The sequence below is a fragment of the Haematobia irritans genome, chromosome 3 (genome assembly GCF_050003625.1).
Source record: "Haematobia irritans isolate KBUSLIRL chromosome 3, ASM5000362v1, whole genome shotgun sequence".
In the NCBI taxonomy this organism is placed as follows: domain Eukaryota; kingdom Metazoa; phylum Arthropoda; class Insecta; order Diptera; family Muscidae; genus Haematobia; species Haematobia irritans.
The window spans coordinates 212247526-212275343 of record NC_134399.1 but is presented as its reverse complement, the minus strand read 5'-3'; the positions used below and the strand labels follow the sequence as shown (position 1 = coordinate 212275343).

The following is a 27818-nucleotide window of genomic DNA, read 5'->3' as shown; positions in this document are numbered from 1 at the left end:
AAAATTTTATTTCTATATAAAATTCTGTCAAATTTTATTTCTATAGAAAATTTTGTCAAAATTTTATTTCTATAAAACATTTTTGTCGAAATTTTATTTGTATAGAAAATTTAGTTAAAAGTTTGTTTCTATAGATAATGTTGTCAAAATTTTATGGAAAGTGGAAAAGTTTGTTCAAATTTTATTTCTGTAGAAAATTTTGTCAAAATTTTATTTCAATAGAAAATTTTTTCAAAAATTTGTTTCTATAGAAAACTTTTTGTCAAAATTTTACTTCTTTATAAAATTCTGTCAAATTTTATTTCTATAGAAAATTTTGTCAAAATTTTATTTCTATAAAAAATTTTTGTCGAAATTTTATTTGTATAGAAAATTTAATTAAAAGTTTGTTTCTATAGATAATGTTGTCAAAATTTTATGGAAAATGGAAAAGTTTGTTCAAATTTTATTTCTGTATAAAATTTTTTCAAAATTGTATTTCTATAAAAAAATTTTGTCAAAATTTTATTTCTATAGAAAATTTTTTCGAAATTTTATTTGTATAGAAAATTTTGCAAAAAATTTGTTTCTATATATAATGTTGTCAAAATTTTATCGATAATGGAAAAGTTTGTTCAAATTTTATTTCTGTAGAAAATTTTGTCAACATTTTATTTCTTTAGAAAATTTTGTTCAAATTGTATTTCCATGGAAAATTTTCTCAAACTTTTATTTCTATAGAAACTTTTCTCAAAATTTTATTTCTATGGCAAATTTTGTCAAAATTTTAAAGCTATAGAAAATACTGTTGCGTGTCCCCTATAATGGCGCTAAGGTGGCTTCCGACATCTCGCGGCACAAATCTCAGACGGTCCCAACCCGCCCAGAGGGACGAACACTAATTGAAACTTTGACACATCAACCAGAACAAAAAAAAAAACGATTATCAATATGAAACACACTATTTGACGGTGGGAGCTTGATCTTTTGCTCCCTCACTTTGCCCTCCCTTCCATGGTTCTTGTTGTCCTAAATTTTCTACTTTTGCAAGAACCCCGTATCCCACACACTCACCTCACGTGCCTATACCACTCAGCTCACCTCGTCATAAATTTTATTTCTATTGAAAATTTTGTCAAATTTTATTTCTATAGAAAATGTTGTCAAAATTGTATTTCTATAAAAAATTTTGTCAAAATTTTGTTTCTATAAAAAATTTTGTCAAAATTGTATTTCTATATAACATTTTGTAAAATTTTCTTTTTATAGAAAATTTTGCCACATTTTATTTCTATAGAAAATTTTTGCAAAATTTTATTTCTATAGAAAATTTTTGTCAAATTTCATTTCTATAGAAAATTTTGTCAAAATTTTATTTTTCTTTAGAAAATTAAGTTAAAAGTTTGCTTCTATAAATAATGTTGTCAAAATTTTATGGAAAATGAAATAGTTTGTTCAAATTTTATTTCTGTAGAAAATTTTTTCAAATTTTATTTCAATAGAAAATTTTGTTCAAATTTTATTTCCATGAAAAATTTTCTCAAACTTTTATTTCTATAGAAACTTTTCTCAAAATTTTATTTCTACAAAAAATTTTGTCAACATTTTATTCAATGGGAAATTTGCTTAAGATTTTATTCTGCAAAAAATTTCTATGGAAATAAAATTTTTGCAAACATTTTTTATACTATTTTTATAACTAGAAAATTTGGTCAAATTTCATTTCTATAGAAAATTTCATCAAAATTTTATTTCTGTAGAAAATTATATCAAAGTTTTATTTCTATAGAATATTTAATTTCTATAGAAAGCTTTTTTCAAAATTGTGTTTCTATAGAAACTTTTCTTAAAATTTTATTTCTAAGAAACTTTTCTCAAAATTTTATTTCTATTGCAAATTTTGTCAAAATTTTAATTCTATAGAAAATACCGTTGCTTGCCCCCTATAATGGCGCTACAAATCTCAGACGGTCCCAACCCGCCAACCTTAGCCCGGAGGGACGAACACTAATTGAAACTATGACACATCAACCAGAACGAAAAAAAAACGATTATCAACATGAAACACACTATTTGACAGTGGGAGCTTGATCTTTTACTCCCGCACTTTGCCCTCCCTTCTATGGTTCACTCACCTCACGTGCCTATACCACTCAGCTCACCTCGTCATATAATTTTATTTCAATAGAAAATTTTGTCAAATTTTATTTCTATAGAAAATTTTGTCAAATTTTATTTCTATAGAAAATTTTGTCAAAATTTTATTTCTATAAAAATTTTTATTTGTATATAAAATTTTGTCAAATTTTATTTTTATAGAAAATTTTGTCAAATTTTATTTCTATAGAAAATTTTGTCAAAATTGTATTTTTATAGAAAATTTTGTGTACGTCGAAAACCTATGTTGTTACCTGTTTATTTTCATAATTCATTATGATTGTAAATATATAAATAAATAAAAATAAGAAATAAGAAATACGAAAATTTTGTCAAAATTTTATTTGTATAGAAAATTCAGTTAAAAGTTTGTTTCTATAGATAATGTTGTCTAAATTTTATGGAAAATTGAATAGTTTGTTCAAATTTTATTTCTGTAGAAAATTTTGTCAAATTTTATTTCAATAGAAAATTTTATTCAAATTGTATTTCCATGGAAAATTTTCTCAAACTTTTATTTCTATAGAAACTTTTCTCAAAATTTTATTTCTACAAAAAATTTGTCAACATTTTACTCAATGGGAAACTTACTTAAGATTTTATTCTCCAAAAAAATTCAATGGAAATAAAATTTTTGCAAAAATTTTTATACTATTTTTATAACAAGAAAATTTTGTAAAATTTCATTTCTATAGAAAATTTCATCAAAATTTTATTTCTGTAGAAAATTATATCAAAGTTTTATTTCTATAGAATATTTAATTTCTATAAAAAGCTTTTTCAAAATTGTATTTCTATAGAAACTTTTCTTAAAATTTTATTTCTATGGAAAATTTTGTCAAAATTTTATTTCTATGGAAAATTTTGTCAAAATTTTATTTCTAAAGAAAATTTTGTCAACATTTTATTTCTTTCAAAATTTTATTTCTATGGAAAATTTTTTCAAAAGTTTATTCTATAGAAAATTTTGACAAAATTTTATTTTTAAAGAACATTTTATTAAAATTTTATTTCAATATGAAATTTTGTCAAATTTTTATTTCTATTGAAAATTTTGTCAAAATTTTATTTTATTAGGAAAAGTTGTCAAAATTTTATTTTTATAGAACATTTTTCAAAATTTTTTTTCTATGGAAAATTTTGTCAAAATGCAATAAAATTTTGTCAAAAGTTTATTTCTATAGAATATTTTGATTTCTATAAAAAATGTTGTCAAATTTTGTATTTCTATAGAAACTTTTCTTAAAATTTTATTTCTATGGAAAATTTTGTCAAAATTTTGTTTCTATGGAACATTTTTTCAAAATTTTATTTCTACAGAAAATTTTATTTCAATATGAAATGTTGTCAAATTTTTATTTCTAAAGAAAATTTTGTCAACATTTTATTTCTTTCAAAATTTTATTTCTATTTCAAAATTTTATTTCTATGGAAAATTTTTTCAAAATGAAATTAAATTTTTTAAAAACAGTTTATTTCTATAGAAAATATTGACAAAATTTTATTTTTAAAGAAAATTTTATTAAAATTTTATTTCAATATGAAATTTTATCAAATTTTTTTTCTATGGAAAATTTTGTAAAAATTTTATTTCTTTAGGAAAATTTGTCAAAATTTTATTTTTATAGAACATTCTTCAAAATTTTATTTCTAAAGAAAATTTTGTCAAAATTTTATTTTTTTGAGAACATTTTTCAAAATTTTATTTCTATGGCAAATTTTTTCAAAATGAAATAAAATTTTGTCAAAAGTTAATTTCTATAGAAAATTTTGATTTCTATAAAAAATGTTGTCAAATTTTGTATTTCTATAGAAACTTTTCTTAAAATTTTATTTTTATGGAAAATTTTGTCAAAATTTTATTTCTATGGAAAATTTTGTTAAAATTTTATTTCAATATGAAATGTTGTCAAATTTTAATTTCTAAAGAAAATTTTGTCAACATTTTATTTCTTTCAAAATTTTATTTCTATTTCAAAATTTTATTTCTATGGAAAATTTTTTGAAAATGAAATTAATTTTTTTAAAAAAAGTTTATTTCTATAGAAAATTTTGACAAAATTTTATTTTTAAAGAAAATTTTATTAAAATTTTATTTCAATATGAAATTTTATCAAATTTTTTTTCTATGGAAAATTTTGTAAAAATTTTATTTCGTTAGGAAAATTTGTCAAAACTTTATTTTTATAGAACATTCTTCAAAATTTTATTTCTAAAGAAAATTTTGTCAAAATTTTATTTCCTTAGGAAAATTTGTCAAAATTTAATTTTTTTGAGAATATTTTTCAAAATTTTCCATAGAAAATTTTTTCAAAATGAAATAAAATTTTGTCAAAAGTTAATTTCTATAGAAAATTTTGATTTCTATAAAAAATGTTGTCATTTTTTTCTATTTCTAAACTTTCTTTTCAAAATTTTATTTCTATGGAACATTTTTGCAACATTTTATTTCTATAGAAATTTTTTGCAACATTTTATTTCTATAGAAAATTTTTGCAAAATTTTATTTCTATAGAAAATTTTTGCAATATTTTATTTCTATAAAAAATTTAGATAAAATTTAAAAAATTTTTTCAAACTTTTGTTTCGATAAAAATTTTTATTAAATTTTCATTTCTGTAGAAAATTTTGTCCAAATTGTATTTCAATGAAAATTTTCAAAAGATGTTATTTCTATCGAAATTGTAGCTAACATTTTATTTATAGATCGAACGAAAAATACCACCCTTGTTGGATTTCGTTCCAATCCCTAAAACTATGCAACATTTTATTTATTATTAAAAACTCCATCTACTATCCAGAAATTAATATGACTTACCCCTGAGCTGCGATGGATTTCGAATTAATCCTTCGAATTACATCATACATCTTTCAGTCCCTAAAGATATGCTTCATAATTCCGTAGAAAAAAAAACTATCAACAAACAGAAAAAATCCTACCAATATTCGTAGACTGTTATTTTTCCCGTTCTGCCTTATCATATAACGACCATCTTAATTAACTCACCTGCAACATGGGCAAGAAGAAACATAAAAATTGTCCAAATATCCAGTTTTGTATTAACATCACCATCAACGATATGGGCAGAACAACAGCACACTGAACAAAATGGCAAAATGCCAAATTGATAATGAACGCATGGGTTACATCCTGATAGAGGCGATGGTAGACAATGTACGCTATAATTGCCACATTCATTACAATGCCCAACATGGCCAAAATAGCATACTGAATCAAAAATATCCAATAGACATTTTTGATGCTAGCCTTCAGGATGGGTCCATTGAAACGATCCATGGCATCGGTGTCATTGATATGACCCGCAAGGAAATGGGCAATAAGTAATAAATATCTATCGGGTACATCTTTATATTTGGCCTCCACATCGGCCATATTCATTTTCTGATTGCCTGTACTGGCTGCCACGTGATAGTCAAAGGATTCGTTGTCATCGATGGACGATGCTGTGGTTGTCGTTGTTGTGAGGCTCATTGCTGCTGCTGCTGCTACTGCTACTTGTTCATCGAACAATGCAGGTGTCATGATTAAGTGTCAATGGGATGGTGAAATTTGAGCATTAAAGTTGTGGTCATTGAAATCTGCAATGAAAACCAGGGAAAGAGAAAAAACAAAAATGATGATGAGTAATTAAATTAAAATCGTTAACGGGAAGACTTAAAAATTTAATTGCATTTAATTTATGTTACAAATGTAATGGGACGAGTAAGAAATTCTGGAAAATAAATTGAGATAAACGGTTGTATTGTTTTACAAGATAATTTCTTAAATGTTACGGTGGAAGATAAAAAAAAAAATTCTGAGAAAATCAGAATAGGAATGAGCAAAGCAATGTGCTATTATCAACATTTGGGGTAAGCCCGAGAACGGCTAAACCAATTTGCTTAACAATTTCAGCGAATGTACATGGAACATATGGAAGACTTTCTCCATTCGTCTTAGGTTCCCCGTTTTTAGTGAAATTTTCAGACAAGGTAGGCGATGGTGATGAATTTACGTTATGGAAGGGGACCTCCTTCTTCCCCAACATGTTTTTCAGTATACATAAAAATATGTAGGTAGGGTCGCAAGTCCGAATGTAGCCGAGGACAGAGATAAGGAGAATAGTGAACATCGACCCAATGAGCAGACGTTCGAAATGTCGTCCATTTGCAAATAATTGGGAATATATTTTCTGAAATAAAGTTGAGCGGAAGCTGATGGGGAATTTGGTCGGAAAATTCTATTAGATATTCTATAAGATATTAGTGATTGCACTATATGCCCGAAGGTCTCAACGTGGAACTGCAGATCTAAAGATGTCAGTAGTGGAAATGTGGGCTCGAAGGTCTATGTGATGGAACTGTAGGCTTAAGTTATCAATCTCTCTCACTGACCGAACTGTAGGCCCGAAGGTGTCAATGGAAGAACAATAGATTCCAAGATCTCAACGGTGAAACTATCATCCCGAAGATAGCAGTGCATGAATGGTAGACCCGAAAATCTCAGTGATGGAAATTGAGGTGCAAAAGATTGCGTGGTGGAACTATAAATTGGAGACTGGAGGCAACGGGAGGACTATAGATGCGAAGGTCTCAGTGGTGGATCTGTAGATCTGAAGGTCTCAGTGGGAGAACAGTAGATTCGAGGATCTCATCGACGGAGCTGTCAGCCCGGAATGTAGACCCGAAAACCTCAGGAGGAAAGCCGTATGCCCGCAAGTCTCTGTGATGTAACTGTAGATACGAAGATCTCATTGGTGGAATTTTAGATCTGAAGGTCTCAGTGAGAGAACTACAGATCTCGGCCAGAAGGTCTCTGCAGAGAAACTGTAGATGCGAAAATCTCAGTGATTGAACTGTTAACCCGAAGGTCTCAGTGGATGAACAGTAGATCAAAAGATCTCGATGGTGAAACTATCGAACTGAAGGTCATAGTGGTCGACATGTAGGTCGAAAGTTTTGCGTGGTGTGACTACAAATTGGTGACTGAAGGCAGCGGGGGGACTATCGATGCGAAGATCTCAGTGGCTGAATATGTAGATCTAAAGGCCTCAATAGGAGAAACGTAGATTCGAGGATCTCAACGATGGAGCTGTCGGCCAGAAGTTGCCAGTCCAGAATGTATGCCTGAATATCTCAGAAAAAACCATGTCCGCGCAATTCTCTGTGATGGAACGGTAGATACGAAGATCCCATTGGTGGAATTGTTGATCTGAAGGTCTCAGGGAGAGAACTGTAGATCTCGGCTCGAAGGTCTCTGCAGGGAAACTGTAGATCCGAAGTTCCACAAATTGGAGACTGAAGGCAGCGAGGGGACTATCGATGCGAAGATCACAGTAGGTGGATCTGTAGATCTGAAGGCCTCAATAGGAGAAACGTAGATTCGAGAATCTCAACGATGGAGCTGTCGGCCAGAAGTTGTCAGTCCGGAATATCTCAGAAAGAAAACCGTGCCCGCGCAAGTATCTGTGATGGAACGGTAGATACGAAGATCCCATTGGTGGAATTGTAGATCTGAAGGTCTCAGGGAGAGAACTATAGATCTCGGCCCGAAGGTCTCTGCAGGGAAACTGTAGATCCGTGATGGAACTATAGGCCCGAAGATCTCAGTGGATGATTCGTGGTCGAAATGAAGGTTCAAAGTTTTGCGTGGCGACTATAGATACGAAGGTCTCAGTTGTGGGTCTGTAGATCCGAAGGTCTCAGTGGGAGAACTTAAGATTAGAGGATCTCACCAATGGAGCTGTCGGCCAGAGTCTGTTAGTCCGGACCTTCGGTGGAACCATATTTCCAAAGGTCTCAATGGTGGAACTGTTGATTCGTTATATCAATATTCATTAAATATCTCAGAAAGAAAACCGTGTCCGCGCAAGTCTCTGTGATGGAACTGTAGATACGAAGATCCAATTGGTGGAATTGTAGATCTGAAGGTTTCAGGGAGGGAAGTATAGATATCGGCTCGAAGGTCTCTTCAGGGAAACTGTAGATCCGAAGTTCTAAGTGATGGAACTGTAGGCCCAAATGTCTCAGTGGATGAACAATAGATTCGAAGATCTCAATGGTGAAACTATCGCCCCGAAGGCCTTAGTGTTCGAAATGTAGGTCCAAAGTTTTGAGTGGCGACTATAGATTCGAAGGTCTCAGTTGTGGATCTGTAGATCCGAAGGTCTCAGTGGGAGAACTTAAGATTAGAGGATCTCAACAATGGAGCTGTCGGCCAGAATTTATTAGTCCCGACCATCGGAGGAACCATATTTCCAAAGGTCTCAATGGTGGAACTGTTGATTCGAAGATTTCAACGATGAACCTGTCGGCCAGAAGGTGTCAGTGCGGAATGTTGGAGCCAAAATCTCAGGAAAAAACCATAAGTCTGTGAGATGGAACTGATGATGAAGTTCTCCGGGACAGAGCTGTAAATCTCTACTCAAAGGTCTCTGTAGGGAAACTGTAGATGCGAAAATCTCAGTGATGGAACTGTAGGCCCGAAGGTCTCAGTGGAAGAACAAAAGATCCGAAGATTTCAAAGGGGAAACTATCGCCCCGAATGTCTTAGTGGTCGAAATGTAGGTCCAAAGGTTTGGTGGTGGAACTATAAATTGGAAGCTGAAGGCAACGGGGGGACTATAGAAGCGAAGGTTTCGGTGATTGATCTGTAGATCCGAAAGCATCAGTGGGAGAACTTTAGATTCGTCGAGAAGCCAGAACCTGTCAGTGCGAACCTCCGGTGGATCCATATTGCTGATTGCTGATTCGAGGATTTCAACGATGGACTTGTCGGTGTCAGTCCGGAATGTTGTCAGTCAGGAATGTTGGCGCCAAAATCTTAGGAAGAAAATCGTATGCCTGCAAGTCTCTGTGATGGAACTGTAGATACGAAGATCTCATTGATGGAATTATAGATCTGAAGGTCTCAGGGGAGAACTATAAATCTCGGGCCGATGGTCCGTGCAGGGAAACTGTAGATGCGAACTGTAGAGATCGCAGTGATGGTTCGAAGGTCTCAGTGGATGACCAATAGATCCGAAAATGTTAGTGATGGAAATGTAGGTCCTAAAGTTTGTGCGGTAGAACTTTAGACTCGAGACTGAAGGCAATGGGTGAATTAAAGTGCAAAGGTCTCAGTGGTGGATCTGTAGATCCGAAAGTCTCAATCGGAGAACTGTAGGTCCTAAAATCTCACTGATAGAATTATATGCCCAAAGGTTTCCGTGGAGAAATTCAAAATTAGAGACTGTAGGCAGTGAGAGAACTATAGATGAGAAGGACTCAGTGGGAGTACTATAGATCCCTCAATGCCAGCAATGGAAATCTAGATCCAAAGGTTTCCTTGGTTGAACTGTGAGCACAGCAGGAGAACAATAGATCTTAAATCCTCAGTGCGAGAACTGTAAATCCAAGCATCTCAGCGATGGAACTGTCATGTATGCGGAAGGACTTAGTGGTGCAACTGTAAATCCGAGAATGGCAGTAGTGGAACTGTAGGCTCGAAAGTCTTAGTTATGGAACTGTCGGCCTGATGGTCTCTGTGGTGTATGCCGAAGGTCTCAGTGGGAGAACTGTTGATCCGAAGACTATCGGTCCGAAGACTATCCGTCCGAAGCCCTTAGTGGGAGAACTGTAGATCAAAAAATGTATGTGATGGAATTGTAAGCTCACAGGCTTCCGTAGCGGAATTGTAATTTCAAGACTGTAAATGGTGTAAATCCGAAGGTATCATTTAGGGAACTATAGATCCGAGATTTTCAGCGCCAGAAATCTCCGTTGGGCAATTATATACACGAGGATCTCATTGTTGGAACGGTTGATGCGAGGATTCCAACAATGGTGCTGTCGGCAAGAAGGTGTCAGTCAGGCATGTAGGACCGTAACCGTATGCCCGAAAGTCTCTGTGATAAAACTGTAGATCTGAAGGTCTCAGTGAGAGAACTATAAATCTCGGACCAAAGACCTCTCACAGCGATAGAACTTTAGGTCCGAAGGTATCAGTAGTGATTTCATAGCACTTCCGTATATAAATTTAGTTTCGTTCGGAGAGATAAATGCGCTATATCCATGCTTTATTCATACGGCCAAATGCGGACCTGGCTTTGTTCAGTCTATTCTTAACATCATCTTCTATTAATCCATCTGCACCCATGAAGCACCCTAGGTAGCAGAAAGATTTTACGTATTTTTATATTTATTTCAAGTCCTACTTCTTTTGCTCGGAGTACGAGGTCGTTTAATTTATCTTGCATGTCGAAGAACTTGTATGACATGAGGCAAATGTCGTGAGCACAGCCCAAATCTTTCTTGGAGCAACCGTGGTGCAATGGTTACCATGCCCGCCTTGCATACACAAGGTCGTGGGTTCGATTCATGCTTCGACCGAACACCAAAAAGTTTTTCAGCGGTGGATTATCCCACCTCAGTAATGCTGGTGACATTTCAAAGCTTCTCTAAGTGGTTTCACTGCAATGTGGAACGCCGTTCGGACTCGGCTATAAAAAGGAGGTCCCTTGTCATTGAGCTTAACATGGAATCGGACAGCACTCAGTGATAAGAGAGAAGTTCACCAATGTGGTATCACAATGGACTGAATAGTCTAAGTGAGCCTGATATCGGGCTGCCACATAACCTAAATCTTCCAAATTACGTTGGAAGTTCCATACTATTCCTCTCTTTTATGTGCAGATGTCTGGTCTATGCAGCTTCAATGTGTGTGAAAACCAGCTTGTTCATTGAGTAATGATTTTTCAATGACTTGGATTCTACCCAGCAAAAATCTTGCTGAATTTTCAACAGATTTGTAAGGGAAGTCAAAGTCTTTCGGCGCTTACCTCTGCGAGGAATTCACTGATAAATTTATAAGGAAATGTCCCACTTAAATGCGCTTCTTCTTTGTATGAATTTCAGCGCTTTCAGAAACAGTACATTTACATAAGGAAATCATTGCAAGTTTAGTGCGCTTAAGAATGCACATTAAAATTTCGAATATTGGAACCATTATAGCGCTAAAGTACAACCAGATAGTGGTAATATAATTTCTTTAAAAATTAGTAAATGAACACACATTTGTAACAGACTTCCTTTTTTATAATTATAGTAGCTGGGCCTGGTCCGCGTTGCTGGCCGCAAGTGTTATTGTTACCTTGAATTAAATTCAACAAGACAAAAAACAAAAGAAGGCAAAAAGAATTTAATCGTCCCCAAAACACGTCTTCATCCTTCAAACACAATACATCAACTGATTTATTTTTACTAATATGTCTTCGCACAAAATCGTTCGTTCGTAAGACGTTGTGATAAAAAAAAAACACAAAAAGCTCTCGCTTACAGAAGTGCAACTCAGTAAGCGAAGGAGGAAGCACCCGCTTACCCTAGTGCAACGAAATTGCGTTAATTTCAGCACTACCCTATTTTAACAAATATTTGTCGGGCGTTCAATAAAAAATTTTTTATGTGCGTCGCCCGCTATATACGAAGAACTTACTTACACCTTTAGAAGAAGTAGCGCTGAATTCTGCACTTATAATGGAACCATTATAGCGCTAAAGTACAACCAGATAGTGGTAATATAATTTCTTTAAAAATTAGTAAATGAACACACATTTGTAACAGACTTCCTTTTTTATAATTATAGTAGCTGGGCCTGGTCCGCGTTGCTGGCCGCAAGTGTTATTGTTACCTTGAATTAAATTCAACAAGACAAAAAACAAAAGAAGGCAAAAAGAATTTAATCGTCCCCAAAACACGTCTTCATCCTTCAAACACAATACATCAACTGATTTATTTTTACTAATATGTCTTCGCACAAAATCGTTCGTTCGTAAGACGTTGTGATAAAAAAAAAACACACAAAAAGCTCTCGCTTACAGAAGTGCAACTCAGTAAGCGAAGGAGGAAGCACCCGCTTACCCTAGTGCAACGAAATTGCGTTAATTTCAGCACTACCCTATTTTAACAAATATTTGTCGGGCGTTCAATAAAAAAGTTTTTATGTGCGTCGCCCGCTATATACGAAGAACTTACTTACACCTTTAGAAGAAGTAGCGCTGAATTCTGCACTTATAACGTTGCGCAGAATAGTAGTGCATGTAGTATGAACACTATAATTTGGGTGCTTCCAACTTTATAATTATTTTTTGCTGGGTAACGTTTATTATTGTTGCGATTATTTGGATGTGGGTTAGATTGTTCTTAAAATTTCCCTCACAAAGAAGGCTTCGTTGGGACGATATCAATTACAGAACTATTACGACAAATATTTTCATTTTAATTTTTCCCTTAGTGTAATATCTTATCAACATTTCCTATTCCACTGAATGCAATCCATTAACCCAATAGACACTGTATATCACTTCTAAATTGTAGTGCTCTTTTCGCATATTTCGCCATTTTCTTGACTAACTGCCTTATAGGAGAACTTTGTAACATAGTAGACACTTGTTAAAAAACAACACACGCAAAAAAAAAAAATGAAACATCAAAATCATAAAAAAGCAAAATTTTACAAACATTGTTTTACAATGTTTTGTTTGCTGACGGATGGATCCTTATGTGTCCGGAATTCTTGTCAAGACCACCATCAACATCCGCATCATCATAACCATCATTGTCACGCACATTCACATTATTCATGGTGGAGCTAAAAACGAATGTCGTTGTTAGCAACACTCTTGGTGGCAGTCTCGTTTTATGCTTTATATCCTAGCAACTGACACATTTCTACTATCCAAGACCAAAGACCAAATTTATCTTTTTTGTTTGTTTGTTTTTTTTTTTTTTTTCTAGCCACCATAGTATAGTGATGGGAATATAACAAGTTTGTCATTTCTCTCCAACAATATGTCGAAATATCTAAAATATATCTATAGGGAGAAACTCTAAGAGGATCTCGTCCGTCTGTCGTATTCTCGCCACACCACTTCAATAATGCAGCTATTGTTCTGAAATTTGGCTCATATTCGTTGTTCGTCCACAAGCAGGTCAAATTCGACGATGGCCTATATCGGTCCATGGTTATGTATAGCCCCCATATAGATAAATTTCACGTTTTGAGTTCTTGGGCTTCTAGACATCACAATTTATATTCGCTTTGCCCTCAATTCAGAGGCAGTATGTGCTCCACATATGACTTGTACCGGTCCATGTTTTGACAAAAAGCAATGTAGGGAGCACGGTTACCACTCATGCCAAATATAATCTACCACGATTTTTAAGAACACCTTACCAAAAATCTACCAAATGCAAAATTCCTTGTTTTGATAAAAATTTTGTTTTGATAAAGATTTTCGAAAGAAATAGTAGGAAAATTAAAACTTTAAAAATATAGAATTTAAAGAAAGTTTTGTCAAAATGTTATTTCTATAGAAATTATTGTGAAAATTTTAAAGAAAAATTTCGCAAAATTTTATTTCTCTAGAAAATGGTGTCAAAATTTTATTTCTAAAGAAAAATTTTGCAAATTTTATTTCAATAGAACATTTTATTTCTAAAAAAAAATCTCAAACTTTTATCTCTATCGAAAATTTTGTCACAATTTTATTTCCTTAGAAAAATTTTTTCAAAAGTTGTTTTGCTGTAGAAAAGTTTGTCAAAATTTAGTTTCTATAGAAAATTTTGTCAAACTTTTATCTCTATAGAAAATTTTGTCAAAATTTTATTTCTATAGAAAATTTTGTCAAAAATTTATTTCTAAGGAAAATTTTGTCAAAATTTTATTTCTATAGAAAATTTTGTCAAAATTTTATTTCTCCATTTGTTTTTGTTTTGTTATTGTTGGTTTTGTTCTTTAAGCATTGTTGTCATTTTTTTATTTCAGCTTAAAACCATACATTGACTAAACTACAAGAGTAGCTTAACCAACAGAGGAAAAGAATGTTTGTCAAATTTATTTGGGCAAAGCCCTATAGACTGCAAGATGGTTGGATGGACGCACGTTTCGGAATTACCACATTCCTCATCAGCATCCTCTACTTGCAGCAAAACTATCAACCAATTATCAGAATAAATTCAGGCAGTTTATTAAACCCAACAAAAACCACACTTGAACCCTCCGAAAAAAGGTTTTACATTGATAGCCGGCTTATGCCGAAATAAATTCGAAACAAACATATCTCTTTTCCTATGCCACTGTCAAATCATCGATTTGAATTCACATGGCTGGGTTTATTATTTCTATAGAAAATTTATTCAAAATTTTATTTCTACAAAAAATTTTGCCAACTTTTATCTATAAAGAAAATTTTCTCAATATTTTATTTCTATAGAAAATTTTGGTCAACAATTTATTTCTATAGAACATTTTGTCAAAATTTAGTTTCTATAGAAAATGTTGTCAAAATTTTATTTCTATAGAACATATTGTCAAAATTTAGATTCTATAGAAAATTTTGTCAAAATTAGTAGAAACCCTTTTTTGCTTTTCGAAAGAAATGTTTTATTTTATTTTAGTTCTTTAAGTTATTACTTCTACAAAAAGGGAGGACTTACTCACAATGGACTTTGATAGTAGGAAAATTAAAACTTTTAAAAATATTGAAGTTAATGAAAGTTTTGCCAAAATTTTATTTCTAAAGAAAAATTTCACAAATTTTATTTTCACAGAAAATTTTTTAAAGTTTTATTTCTATAGAAAATCTTGTCAATATTTTATTTCTACAGAAAATTTTGTCAATATTTTTTTTTCTACAGAAATTTTCGTCAAAATTTTATTTCTCTAGAAAATCTTGTCGAAATTTTATTTTTATAGCACATTTTGTCAAAATTTAGTTTCTATAGAAAATGTTGTCAATATTTTATTTCTATAGAAAATGTTGTCAATATTTTATTTCTATAGAAAATTGTGTCAAAATTTTATTTCTATAGAAAATTTTGTCAACATTTAGTTTCAAAATTTAGTTTCTATAGAAAATTTTGTCAAATTTTATTTCTTTAGATTTTCAATTTCAATTTTCTCAATATTTTATTTCTACAGAAAATTTTGTAAACATTTTATTTCTATAGAAAATTTTGTCAAAATTTTATTTCTATAAATAAAATATAGAAAATTGTGTCAAAATTTTATTTCTATAGAAAATTTTATAAAAATTTTATTTCTAAAGAAAAATTTCTCAAATTTTATCTCTATAAAAAAATTTTGTCAAAATTTAATTTCTATTGAACATTTTGTCAATATTTTATTTCTATAGAAAATTTCGTCAAAATTTTATTTCTATAGAAAATTTTGGCAAAATGTTATTTCTATAGAAAATTTTGTCAAAATTTTATTTGTGTACCTAACCTAACCTAACCTAGAAAATTTTGTCAAAATTTAGCTTTTATAGAAAGTTTTGTCAAAATTTAGTTTTTATAAAACAATTTTGTCAAAATTAGTATGAAAACTATTTTTGTTTTTCGAAAGAAATGTTGTATTTTATTTTAGTTCTTTAAGTTATTACTTCTACCAAAAGGGAGGACGTACTCACAATTGACTTTGATAGTAGGAAAATTGAAGCTTTTAAAATTATTCAATTTAATGAAAGTTTTGTCAAAATTTTATTTCCAAAGAAAAATTTCGCAATATTTTATTTCCATAGTAAATTTTAATAAAGTTTTACTTCTATAGAAAATTTTGTCAATATTTCATTTCTACAGAAAATTTTGTCAATATTTTATTTCTACAGAAAATTTTGTCAAAATTTTATTACTATAGAATATTTTCTCAATATTATATTTCTACAGAAAATTTTGTCAAAATTTTATTTCTATAGAAAATTTTGTCAAAACTTTATTTATATAGAAAATTTTTGTCAAAATTTTATTTCTATAGAAAATTTTGTCAAAATTTTATTTCTCTAGAAAATTTATTCAAAATTTTATTTCTACAGGAAATATTGTCAAAATTTTATTTCTATAGATTTTTTTTTAAATTTTATTTCTACAGAAAATTTTATAAATATTTTGTTTCTACAGAAAATGTTCTCAAAATTTTATATCTATAGAACATTTGGTCAAAATTTAGTTCCTATAGAAAATTTTGTCAAAATGTTATTTCTATAGAAAATTTTGTCAAAATTTTATTTCTATAGAATTTCAATTTCAGTTTTTTCAATATTCTATTTCTACAGAAAATTTTGTCAAAATTTTATTTCTATATAAAATTGTTTCAAAATTTTATTTCTATATAAAATTGTTTCAAAATTTTATTTCTATAGAATTTCAATTTCAGTTTTTTCAATATTTTATTTCTACAGAAAATTTTATCAAAATTTTATTTCTATAGAAAATTTTATCAAAATTTTATTTTTGTAGAAAATTTTGTCAAAATTTAGTTTCTATAGAAAATTTTGTCAAAATTTTATTTCTATAGAAAATTTTGTCAAAATTGTGTTCCTGTAGAAAATTTTGTCAAAATTGTATTTCTATAGAATATTTTTTCAAAATTTTATTTCTATAGAAAATTTTGTCAAAATTTTATTTCTACAGAATATTTTATCAAAATTTTATTTCGGTAGAAAATTTTGTCAAAATTTTATTTCTATAGAAAATTTAATCAAAATTTTATTTTTGTAGAAAATTTTGTCAAAATTTAGTTTCTATAGAAAATTTTGTCAAAATTTTATTTCTATAGAAAATTTTGTCAAAATTGTATTCCTGTAGAAAATTTTGTCAAAATTTTATTTCTATAGAAAATTTTGTCAAAATTTTATTTCTAAGAAAATTTTGTCAAAATTTTATTTCTATTGAAAATTTTGTCAAAATTTTATTTCTGTAGAAAATTTGTCAAAATTGTATTCCTGTAGAAAATTTTGTCAAAATTTTATTTCTATAGAAAATTTTGTAAAAATTTTATTTCTATAGAAAATTTTGTCAAAATTTTATTTCTATAGAATATTTTATCAAAATTTTATTTCGGTAGAAAATTTTGTCAAAATGTTATTTCTATAGAAAATTTTATCAAAATTTTATTTTTGTAGAAAATTTTGTCAAAATTTAGTTTCTATAGAAAATCTTGTCAAAATTTTATTTCTATAGAAACATTTGTCGAAATTTTATTTTTGTAGAAAATTTTGTCAATATTTTATTTCTACAGAAAATTTTCTCAAAATTTTATTTCTATAGAAAATTTTGTCAAAATCTTATTTCTATAGAACATTTTGTCAAAATTTAGTTTGTATAGAAAATTGTGTCAAAATTTTATTTCTATAACATAGAAATTGTTTTAAAAATTTAGTTTCTATAGAAAATTTTGTCAAAATTCTATCTCTAAAGAAAATTTTCTCAATATTTTATTTCTGTAGAAAATTTTGTCAAAATTTTATTTCTATAAGAAATTGTGTCAAAATTGTATTTCTATGGAAAATTTTGTCAAAATTTTATTTCTTTAAGAAATTGTGTCAAAATTGTATTTCTATGGAAAATTTTGTCAAAATTTTATTTCTATAGAAAATTTTGTCAAAACTTTAATTCTATAGAATAGTTTGTCAAAATTTTATTTCTATAGAAAATTTTGTCAAAATTTTATTTCTATAGAAAATTTTGTCAAAACTTTAATTCTATAGAATAGTTTGTCAAAATTTTATTTCTATAGAAAATGTTGTCAAAATTTTATTTCTATATAAAATGTTGTCAAAATTTTATTTCCATAGAAAATGTTCTCAAAATTTTATTTCTATAGAAAATTTTGCCAAAATTTTATTTCTACAGAAAATTTTCTCAAAATTTTTATTTCTACAGAAAATTTGGTCAACGTTTGGCACTTCCGTGCAAGCTGTGCAACTCCTTAGCTCTTTCCAGTGTTTTTTTTTTTGAAAATTTTGTCAAAATTTTATTTCTATAGAAATTTTTTCAAAATTTTATTTCTTTAGAAAATTTTCTTAAAATTTTATTTTTCAGTAAATTTGGTCAACATTTTAATTTGTTAGAAAATTTGTCACTGTCGTGCAAACTATGCAACTCCTTAGCTCTTTCCAGGCAATTTTTTTTGTGGGTCGATGAGCTTTTGTACTATAACTTCAATTGCTTTAGTCCAAGCCCATTTACCCACCACTACAGAATGCTGATGAGGGTATAAAGATTTTGTCATTCCGTTTGTTATACATTGAAATATAAATTTACAGATGATATGTCTGTTTGTCCGTCCATCTGTCATTGTAATCACTCTACAGCCTAGAGGCTTATAGCCACCGTAATTTTTATCCCATTTGCTTGCAATTGGAAATCTGTATGTATTTTAGACCCATACATAAATGCGCCGAATATGGTGTTTATCGGCCTATGTTTTAATCTAGCCCCCATATAAATCAATGTCCTGATTTGACTTCTTTATAAGTCTTTTACCGATTTGTCTGGAATTAAAAACCGTTTTTTGTTCATAATATGTTTCCTTGGGAGAGTATCTGTCATCAAATCCATCTAAAATTCTATATATTTTCAAGTAATCCCCTACGGTGGATGATGTTGGCTATTTCAGAATTTCATTAAAATGAAAATGTCAGAAGAATAAAACTGGATGCTCTGTTGTTGCCATATACACCGGCTAAATTTAAGTTTTAAAATTTAGGGCTCTTGAAATATCAACTATTTTGAGGGGCTGCATTTTGCCATACAATAGATTAACGTAATAAATTATATTAATAAAATATTAATTAATCAAATTAATTTTTAATTATTAATTTTAGAATTGTTTTTTTAAGTCCTTCTAAAGCATAGTTAACAGTCCAACCTGACTTGACGTCTTCAATTTTTTTTTTTTTTTTTGACACAAAACTATAACTTACTGAAAAAAAAATTATTTACGTACACCCAGAAAAAAGTGTCTTCGAAACTAAAGGAAAAAATGTTCATCAATTTAGTTTAGCCATTTTATTTCCATTCAGTTAAATTTTTGTGTGAAATAATAAAATTTACTTGTTTCAGTAAAAAAATCCTAAACCGAAATCAGTTAGGAATAGTTCATTAACTAGAATAAAGCATGGTATTTTACTAATACTGTTTTCTTCGCTGGGTATAAGAATTTACTACTGGAAAAGAACATTTTATTCACTGATAACAAAGCATTCGTAAAAATAAACAAAAACCGAACTAAAACCAAGTTTCCTCAAATTTAGTAAGATTTCTTATAAAATGATAATTCTGACTTCCTTTATTATAGAAAGCTTATCATACATACCAATAACACTTGGCATAGAAAAATATTTTAGTTCACACTTGTTAGAATATAGGAAAATTTCCTACATTTCTTTTATCTACCTGTAATCGATACCTGTCATCGATGTAATCGATGTGTTTGCGCGTGGGTTGGTTTTTTAGTTGGAATCGCGTTGTTATGGTATACGGAGAGATTGTTAAAAAATAATATAGTAAAATAATATTATAAAACAAATAAAATATATAAAATATTTGTTATTTTAAATTAGTGAGAAAAATATTCGTTTTTTTATAAAAAAGAAACCACCAGCAGAATAACAACCCCTTCATTCGACTTCATTTTGGAATCTTCAATTATCAGGTAATATTCAGTGACGCTAACCTTTTGTGAAAAAAATGGTTTTGGATTTTTTGTTTATATTTGTAGGTATTGAAATTGTAAAAGGTGGACAAAATTGCTAGGCAGCAAACTATTCAAAGTGAAAAGTACTAGATAAGAAAAAAATGTGTTTTAATATTTCAAGGCCAGTCGATGCTGTTGATTCTATATAAATGTATTTAATATATTAATAAAATATGTCTTTTATTGAAGAAAAAATTGCTTATATAAAGGGTGATTTGTTAAGAGCTTGATAACTTTTTTTTTTTAAAAAAACGCATAAAATTTGCAAAATCTCATCGGTTCTTTATTTGAAACGTTAGATTGGTCCATGACATTTACTTTTTGAAGATAATTTCATTTAAATGTTGACCGCGGCTGCGTCTTAGGTGGTCCATTCGGAAAGTCCAATTTTGGGCAACTTTTTCGAGCATTTCGGCCGGAATAGCCCGAATTTCTTCGGAAATGTTGTCATCCAAAGCTGGAATAGTTGCTGGCTTATTTCTGTAGACTTTAGACTTGACGTAGCCCCACAAAAAATAGTCTAAAGGCGTCAAATCGCATGATCTTGGTGGCCAACTTACCGGTCCATTTCTTGAGATGAATTGTTCTCCGAAGTTTTCCCTCAAAATGGCCATAGAATCGCGAGCTGTGTGGCATGTAGCGCCATCTTGTTGAAACCACATGTCAACCAAGTTCAGTTCTTCCATTTTTGGCAACAAAAAGTTTGTTAGCATCGAACGATAGCGATCGCCATTCACCGTAACGTTGCGTCCAACAGCATCTTTGAAAAAATACGGTCCAATGATTCCACCAGCGTACAAACCACACCAAACAGTGCATTTTTCGGGATGCATGGGCAGTTCTTGAACGGCTTCTGGTTGCTCTTCACTCCAAATGCGGCAATTTTGCTTATTTACGTAGCCATTCAACCAGAAATGAGCCTCATCGCTGAACAAAATTTGTCGATAAAAAAGCGGATTTTCTGCCACTGATTTTGGTAATAAAATTCAATGATTTGCAAGCGTTGCTCGTTAGTAAGTCTATTCATGATGAAATGTCAAAGCATACTGAGCATCTTTCTCTTTGACACCATGTCTGAAATCCCACGTGATCTGTCAAATACTAATGCATGAAAATCCTAACTTCAAAAGAATCACCCTTTAAATACATAAAATTGTATTTAAAAGCGAAGGTAAGCAGATTTAAATTTGAAGTAAAAGGTTTACCACAAATATGTAAGATTGTCCAAATGAATGAAAAAAGTTCAATAAAATCATTCCATATATGAATTCAATTCAGTTCAATTTTTTCATTCTGTAGTATAGTGGTACATAAATATAGAAAAATGTTAACTAATATATGGAATGCATTCTACCTAATTTCTACGAAAATCACATCATTCAAACAAATAAAAATGTCTTTGGCGCTATACGAAGTTCAACTTTCTTCACAATGAGTTCATTTTAACTTAAGGAAGGGATCACTTTTTTCTGGGTGTATTCAATTTAAATTTACGATAGTGCAAATTGCTAATATAAAAAATTGTTGCTCATTATCAACAGTACGATGTTTGATTTATATTAAATTAAATACTTTGTAATGAATTTAAAGGTGATTTTAACAGGAAACATAAACACCAGAAGCTATGCATTATAATGATTTTAATTAATTGCAATTTAATCATGAAATAATAGCGATTTACATCAGCAATGAAATCACACGCATCACACATTCCAGGAAATTATATTAAAATTGCAATCGAGAAAAACAAAACAGACAAATTTAAATTTAAAATTAAAAATATTTTAAAGCCACAATCTTTAGTTGATATGTACAGTTTGACGATTCCGGGAATAAAGGAATTTTAATGTTTTCCAAGTAGAAATGTCAACAGTAATTATTTAAATACGGCCTTTCAAATTAAAAGAAATTAGGAAATCATTGCTTTTCTTTCAAGACAATAGAGAAAAAAAAAACAAATATTAATAATTGAAAAGCGCTTTATCTGTTTTCAAACGAATCCCCATTAAAATCTACACACATTTGCATGCGTTTTAAGAATATGTCGAAGCACTTTGTCATACTGATCTCATCGACCGCTTTTTCAGGTGTCGTAAAATGGTAACTTCTCAATTTTTTTTACGTGCGATAATAAAAAGGAGTCTTTCGGTGCCAAGTCAGGACTATACGGCGGATGGCCCATCTAATCGATGTTTTGAGTGGACCCCGAGAAAATGAACCCCAAAACCCAAATAAAACAAAACATTAAAAATACCGTATGAAAATTGACCCAAGCTGATGGAAACTATTAGTTGTATCGCAAATCTGGTGCGATACAATGCTGGTCAGAACAACAAAAGTGCGTAAAATTATCACCATTGTCAAATCCAAGAATATGCAAATAGGGCCCCTTGAAACGAAGTACAATCCTAAAGTGTAAATTAGGCTATTTTTATTTGAAATATTAGGGTTTATTTAAGAAATACAAACGTGCTCCAAAAATTATAAGAAATTACTCCCCAAAAAACCTAAATATTTTGTGTTGAGCTGTTCCTTATAATTTTTCGGTTTTTGGAGGAAAATTGTACCAAAAAAATACCAAACAACAAATTTTATTTCTATAGACAATTTTGTCAATTTTTTTTAATAAAAAATTTAAACATTTTTTTTCAAAATTTTATTGCTATCGACAATTTTGTCAAAATTTTATTTCTATAGAAAATTTTGTCCAAATTTTATTTTTATAGAAAAATTTTTAAAAATTTTATTTTTATAGAAAAATTTGTCAAAATGTTATTTCTATGGAAAATTTTGTCTAAATTTTATTTCTATAGATAATTTTTTTAAAAATTTTATTTTTATAGAAATTTTTTCAAAATTTTATTTCTAAAGAATAATTTTTGAAAATTTTATTTCTATAGAAAGTTTTGCCAAAATGTTATTTCTATAGAAAATTTTATTTCTATAGAAAATTTTCCCAAAATTTTTCTTATATAGATTATTTTGCCAAAATTTTATTTCTATAGAAAATTTTGCCAAAATTTTATTTTTATAGAAAATTTTGCCAAAATTTTATTTCTATAGAAAATTTTGTCAAAGTTTTAATTTCTATACAAATTTTGTCACAATTTTATTTCTATGGAAATTTTGACAAAATTTTCTATAGAAATAAACTTTTAACATGGTGACGTTGCCAACATTTTATATTTATAGAAAATTTTGTCAAAGTTTTTATTTCTATTGAAAATTGTAACAAAAGGGGGTAAATAGGGCCCCCTTGAAACGAAGTACAATCCCAAAGAGTAAATTAGGCTATTTTTATTTGAAATATTAGGGTTTATTTAAGGAATACAAACGTGCTCCAAAAATTATAAGAAATTACTCCCCAAAAAACCTAAAAATTTTGTGTTGAGCTGTTCCTTATAATTTTTCGGTTTTTGGAGAAAAATTGTACCAAAAAACTACCAAACAAAAAATTTTATTTCTGTAGACAATTTTGTCAAATTTGTTTTTATAGAAAATTTAAACATTTTTTTTTTCAAAATTTTATTGCTATCGAAAATTTTGACAAAATTTTCTATAGAAATTTTGACAAAATTTTCTATAGAAATAAACTTTTAACATTTTTTATAGATATAAAATTTAGACAAAATTTTATATCTATCAAAAATGTTGCCAACATTTTATATTTATAGAAAATTTTGTCAAAGTTTTTATTTCTATTGAAAATTGTAACAAAATTTTATTTCTATAGAAAATTTTGCCAAAAGTTTATTTTTATAGAAAATTTTGCCAAAATTTTATTTCTATAGAAAATTTTGCCAAAATTTTATTTCTATAGAAAATTTTGCCAAGATTTTATTTCTATAGAAAATTTGCCAAAATTTTATTTCTATAGTTAATTTTGCCAAAATTTTATTTCTATAGAAAATTTTGCCAAGATTTTATTTCTATAGAAAAATTTTTCAAGATTTTATATCTATAAAAATTTTGTCTAAATTTTATTTCTATAGAAAATTTTGTCAAAATTTTATTTCTATAGTAAAAAATCAAAACAATTTTTGTTAGAATTCTACCAACTGTGGCAACCGTGGCCCATATTCATAGAGGTGTTTTGAGTGCTCGAAAATGCAATTGTTTGAGCCAATGTGAGAGGTCGCATTGACGTGATGAAAAGTGGTATTCTGATTTGGTATTTCTGATTTCTTGGAAGATAACTGGCAAACCAATCATTGTTTACCAATCAGAATTGATTGTTCTGCATTGTTCTTGTGATAGGACTTCTAAATGTCCAGATTTTCTGAAAATAAAACACGCCATTATTTCCTTGGAAGTGATTCGTATGCGAGTAACTTTTGTTGGATTTGGCTTATCTTGAAAAAACACCCATACAGTCGACAGCTCTTTACTTTCAGACTCATAGGCGTAAATCCACCATTCATCACTATTCACATTGTCATAGACGTGTTTCGAAGCACCGTGATCATATTTTTGGAGCATTTCTTTCAATTGATACGAGCCTATTTTTGAACGTTCGACAAATTACGTGGAATCCAACGCAAACAATCATGCAATATTGAATGTATGGTGGTCACACTAAAGCCTAAGCTTGTCTCAATCTTACGAAAGATCATATGACGATCGTGCAATATCAGTTGGCGCACAACATCAATTGTTTCCGGAGCAACAACTGATTTTGGACGACCATCACGAAATTCATCCTACAGTGAACTACGACCTCAAATAAATTCTCCAAAGCATCAATAAACACAGTTCCTTGACGATGCTTCATTGCCAAAAATTTAACTAAGATCATCGATGTACTACATGTTGAGTTAAGTTGTAGAAAATGATCGCACAAAAACTGTTCACGATTTAACTTCATTTCAAATAGGTCTCGTATGCCAAAACGTTGAGTACGTATAACCTCAAAAATGTCAAGGTTTACGACAGAGTGGTCAGTTGGCAGATTGCAACACTAGCCCCATGCCGGTATATAGAAAGCATCCCTCGTATCATCATACATTTAATTCGGTCATTGAACCCTACCATTAAAGGGTGATACGGTCAAAATTTGGTCAAGGGAAAACGCGTGTAAATCGGTGAAATCGTTTATTTAAAAAATCAAATTAAATTTCTTTTTCAAGTTCAATTAGTATAAAATTCAGGAAAAATATTCAGTTAGGCTTTCGCTTTTCCAAATCCGAATTACCGGGCCTCACGCTTGATACCTGCCATCAGATTTTGTACAGCCACCTTGTCCACCTTCTTCGCCGCAGAAAGCCAGTTTGCCTTGAACTCGTCCTTAGCAGTTTTTTTTGGTCTTCTTTAGGTTCCGCTTGACAATAGCCTAGTATTTCTCAATTGGGCGGAGCTCTGGCGTGTTGGGATGGTTCTTGTCCTTGGGAACCACCTGCACGTTTTTGGCGGTGTACCACTCCATGGCCTTTTTACCGTAATGGCAAGATGCCAAATCCGGCCAAAACAGTACGGAACGTGTTTCTTCAGGAAAGGCAGCAGACGTTTATTCAAACACTCCTTCACGTAAATTTCTTGGTTGACAGTCCCGGAAGCTATGAAAATGCTGCTTTTCAAGCCACAGGTACGATGGCTTGCCAAACCAGATATTTCTTTGCGAACTTTGACAGTTTTATGTGTTTGAAAATATCTGCTACCTTTCCCCTTCCTTTTGCCGTAAAAAACTCCTGTCCCGGAAGCTGCTTGTAGTCGGCTTTGACGTAGGTTTCGTCGTCCATTACCACGCAGTCAAACTTCGTCAGCATCGTCGTGCACAGCCTCCGGGATCGCGCTTTGGCCGTCGTATTTTGTTTATCATCGCGATTTGGAGTCACTACCTTCTTGTAAGTCGATAGTCCGGCTCTTTTTTTGGCTCGATGCACGGTTGTAGACGATACACCCAGCTTATTTGCGGCATCTCGGAGAGAGAGGTTAGGGTTTCGCTTGAAACTACCGGCAACTCTCTTTGTCGTCTCAGCGGCTTCCGGTTTTCGATTTCCCCCCGATCCAGACTTCCTGGCTGTCGACAAACGTTCCCCAAACACTTCAATTACATTTGTAACGGTTGATTTGGCAACTTTTAGCGATTTTGCAGCTTTGCGTGCGAGTAGCTCGGATTTTCGCGATGCGCGAGCAAAATTTTGACACGCTGCTCTTCTTGCTTGGACGGCATTTTGACAACTGAAGAGTGAATTCCAAAATCAAAATAGGAGCAACATTCTACACACACACACCTTCAAAATGAGGGGTGTTCAGGTTTTTTAAATGCAAAATTGAAAGAAACACGTCAAGTTTATATTGACCGTATCACCCTTAAATTTTAGGCCGTCACACTCATTTAATTTATACAGTTTGTCGAGTTCTGGAATACAGCAAGTATTAGAATTATTTGCCCTGAAGCTTGGCATCTCAATAACTACTAAAATACATCCTTCAAAAAATATTAAAATTTAAAAACTCATTGCTTTCCTTTTGAGCAAAAAATTAAAAATATTACCATCATACATTTAATTCGGTCATTGACCCCTACCCACATTCCTGACCATACATCAACTTTGAACCTCGAGCGCTTCATGGCACACAAAGAACGAAATAAATATTTTGGCAACATAGCCAAAAAATGTTTTTGGCCCAGTTATTCTACATATGTGCCCACGGCCAGCATCAGCTAAAGTCCATCATAGTAAAAGACGATGACAACAACAACGTCAATGGTGATGCTTTGGATACTATGAAACCATAGAATGGATCCCTTTGGACATTTTTCGTTTCAAATGTGTGTCTTCAATGGCCTCATTTCAACCTCATCGGTAACAAAAAATTTTCTCTTGAGTCTCTATTATTTCTCTCTCATATATTCCTGGTGAGTTATATGATTTTGTTGGTGTTGTCGCTTAGTGTCTTTGTATAGTGGAAATTCCCTGAAAATAGCAGGAAACATCCATACATGAAATTTTAGGTGATATTTTCGCCCCAAGCGACCATTTCCGTTCAATTTACGATGTTTAATTTGTTTGTCGTATTTCTTTTATTTTCATTTATGTGTGGGTTTAGTAAGAGTACTGTAATGTTCTCGTGTTTGCGTATATGTCTCTCTGAGAGTGGGTGCAATTATTTGGCTCTCCATCAACATGTGTATGTAAGCATTTAACAGTATGTCGCTTGTCTGTTGGCCCTTCTTATCAGTGGCAAGCAAATACCCAGAAATTCACCTCCCTTTGTTTGCGAGTATGTGTGTGTGTGTATGTTTGCCTCTGTAAGTGACTACATGTGTCTGAATGACTGAATATACATATTTGCAGAAGACGTACAATGCCTTTTGCAGTTCATATTCTAGGGCAGTCATGTGAGACAATCATGGGTAGTTATAAAGGGTGATTGTTTTGAGGTTAGGATTTTCATGCATTAGTATTTGACAGATCACGTGGGATTTCAGACATGGTGTCAAAGAGAAAGATGCTCAGTATGCTTTGACATTTCATCATGAATAGACTTACGATCTGCCACAACGTCGAATTTTCAGTGAATGGGCCCTAGAAAAGTTGGCAGAAAATCCGCTTTTTTATCGACAAATTTTGTTCAGCGATGAGGCTCATTTCTGGTTGAATGGCTACGTAAATAAGCAAAATTGCCGCATTTGGAGTGAAGAGCAACCAGAAGCCGTTCAAGAACTGCCCATGCATCCCGAAAAATGCACTGTTTGGTGTGGTTTGTACGCTGGTGGAATCATTGGACCGTATTTTTTCAAAGATGATGTTGGACGCAACGTTACGGTGAATGGCGATCGCTATCGTTCGATGCTAACAAACTTTTTGTTGCCAAAAATGGAAGAACTGAACTTGGTTGACATGTGGTTTCAACAAGATGGCGCTACATGCCACACAGCTCGCGATTCTATGGCCATTTTGAGGGAAAACTTCGGAGAACAATTCATCTCAAGAAATGGACCGGTAAGTTGGCCACCAAGATCATGCGATTTGACGCCTTTAGACTATTTTTTGTGGGGCTACGTCAAGTCTAAAGTCTACAGAAATAAGCCAGCAACTATTCCAGCTTTGGAAGACAACATTTCCGAAGAAATTCGGGATATTCCGGCCGAAATGCTCGAAAAAGTTGCCCAAAATTGGACTTTCCGAATGGACCACCTAAGACGCAGCCGCGGTCAACATTT

At 31.0% G+C, this 27818-nt stretch overlaps 1 protein-coding gene across 1 annotated transcript in view; it reads right to left on the bottom strand.

Annotated features, from left to right (window-relative positions):
* Nucleotides 1–5722, bottom strand: part of LOC142231415 (uncharacterized) — a 119428-nt gene extending 113706 nt beyond the window's left edge. The window contains exon 1 of the mRNA XM_075302023.1: nt 5144–5722. Within this exon, the coding sequence (XP_075158138.1) occupies nt 5144–5680 (537 nt within the window). The 5' untranslated portion in view covers nt 5681–5722. The remainder of the gene's footprint in view (nt 1–5143) is intronic.
* Nucleotides 5723–27818: the final 22096 nt, after the last annotated feature.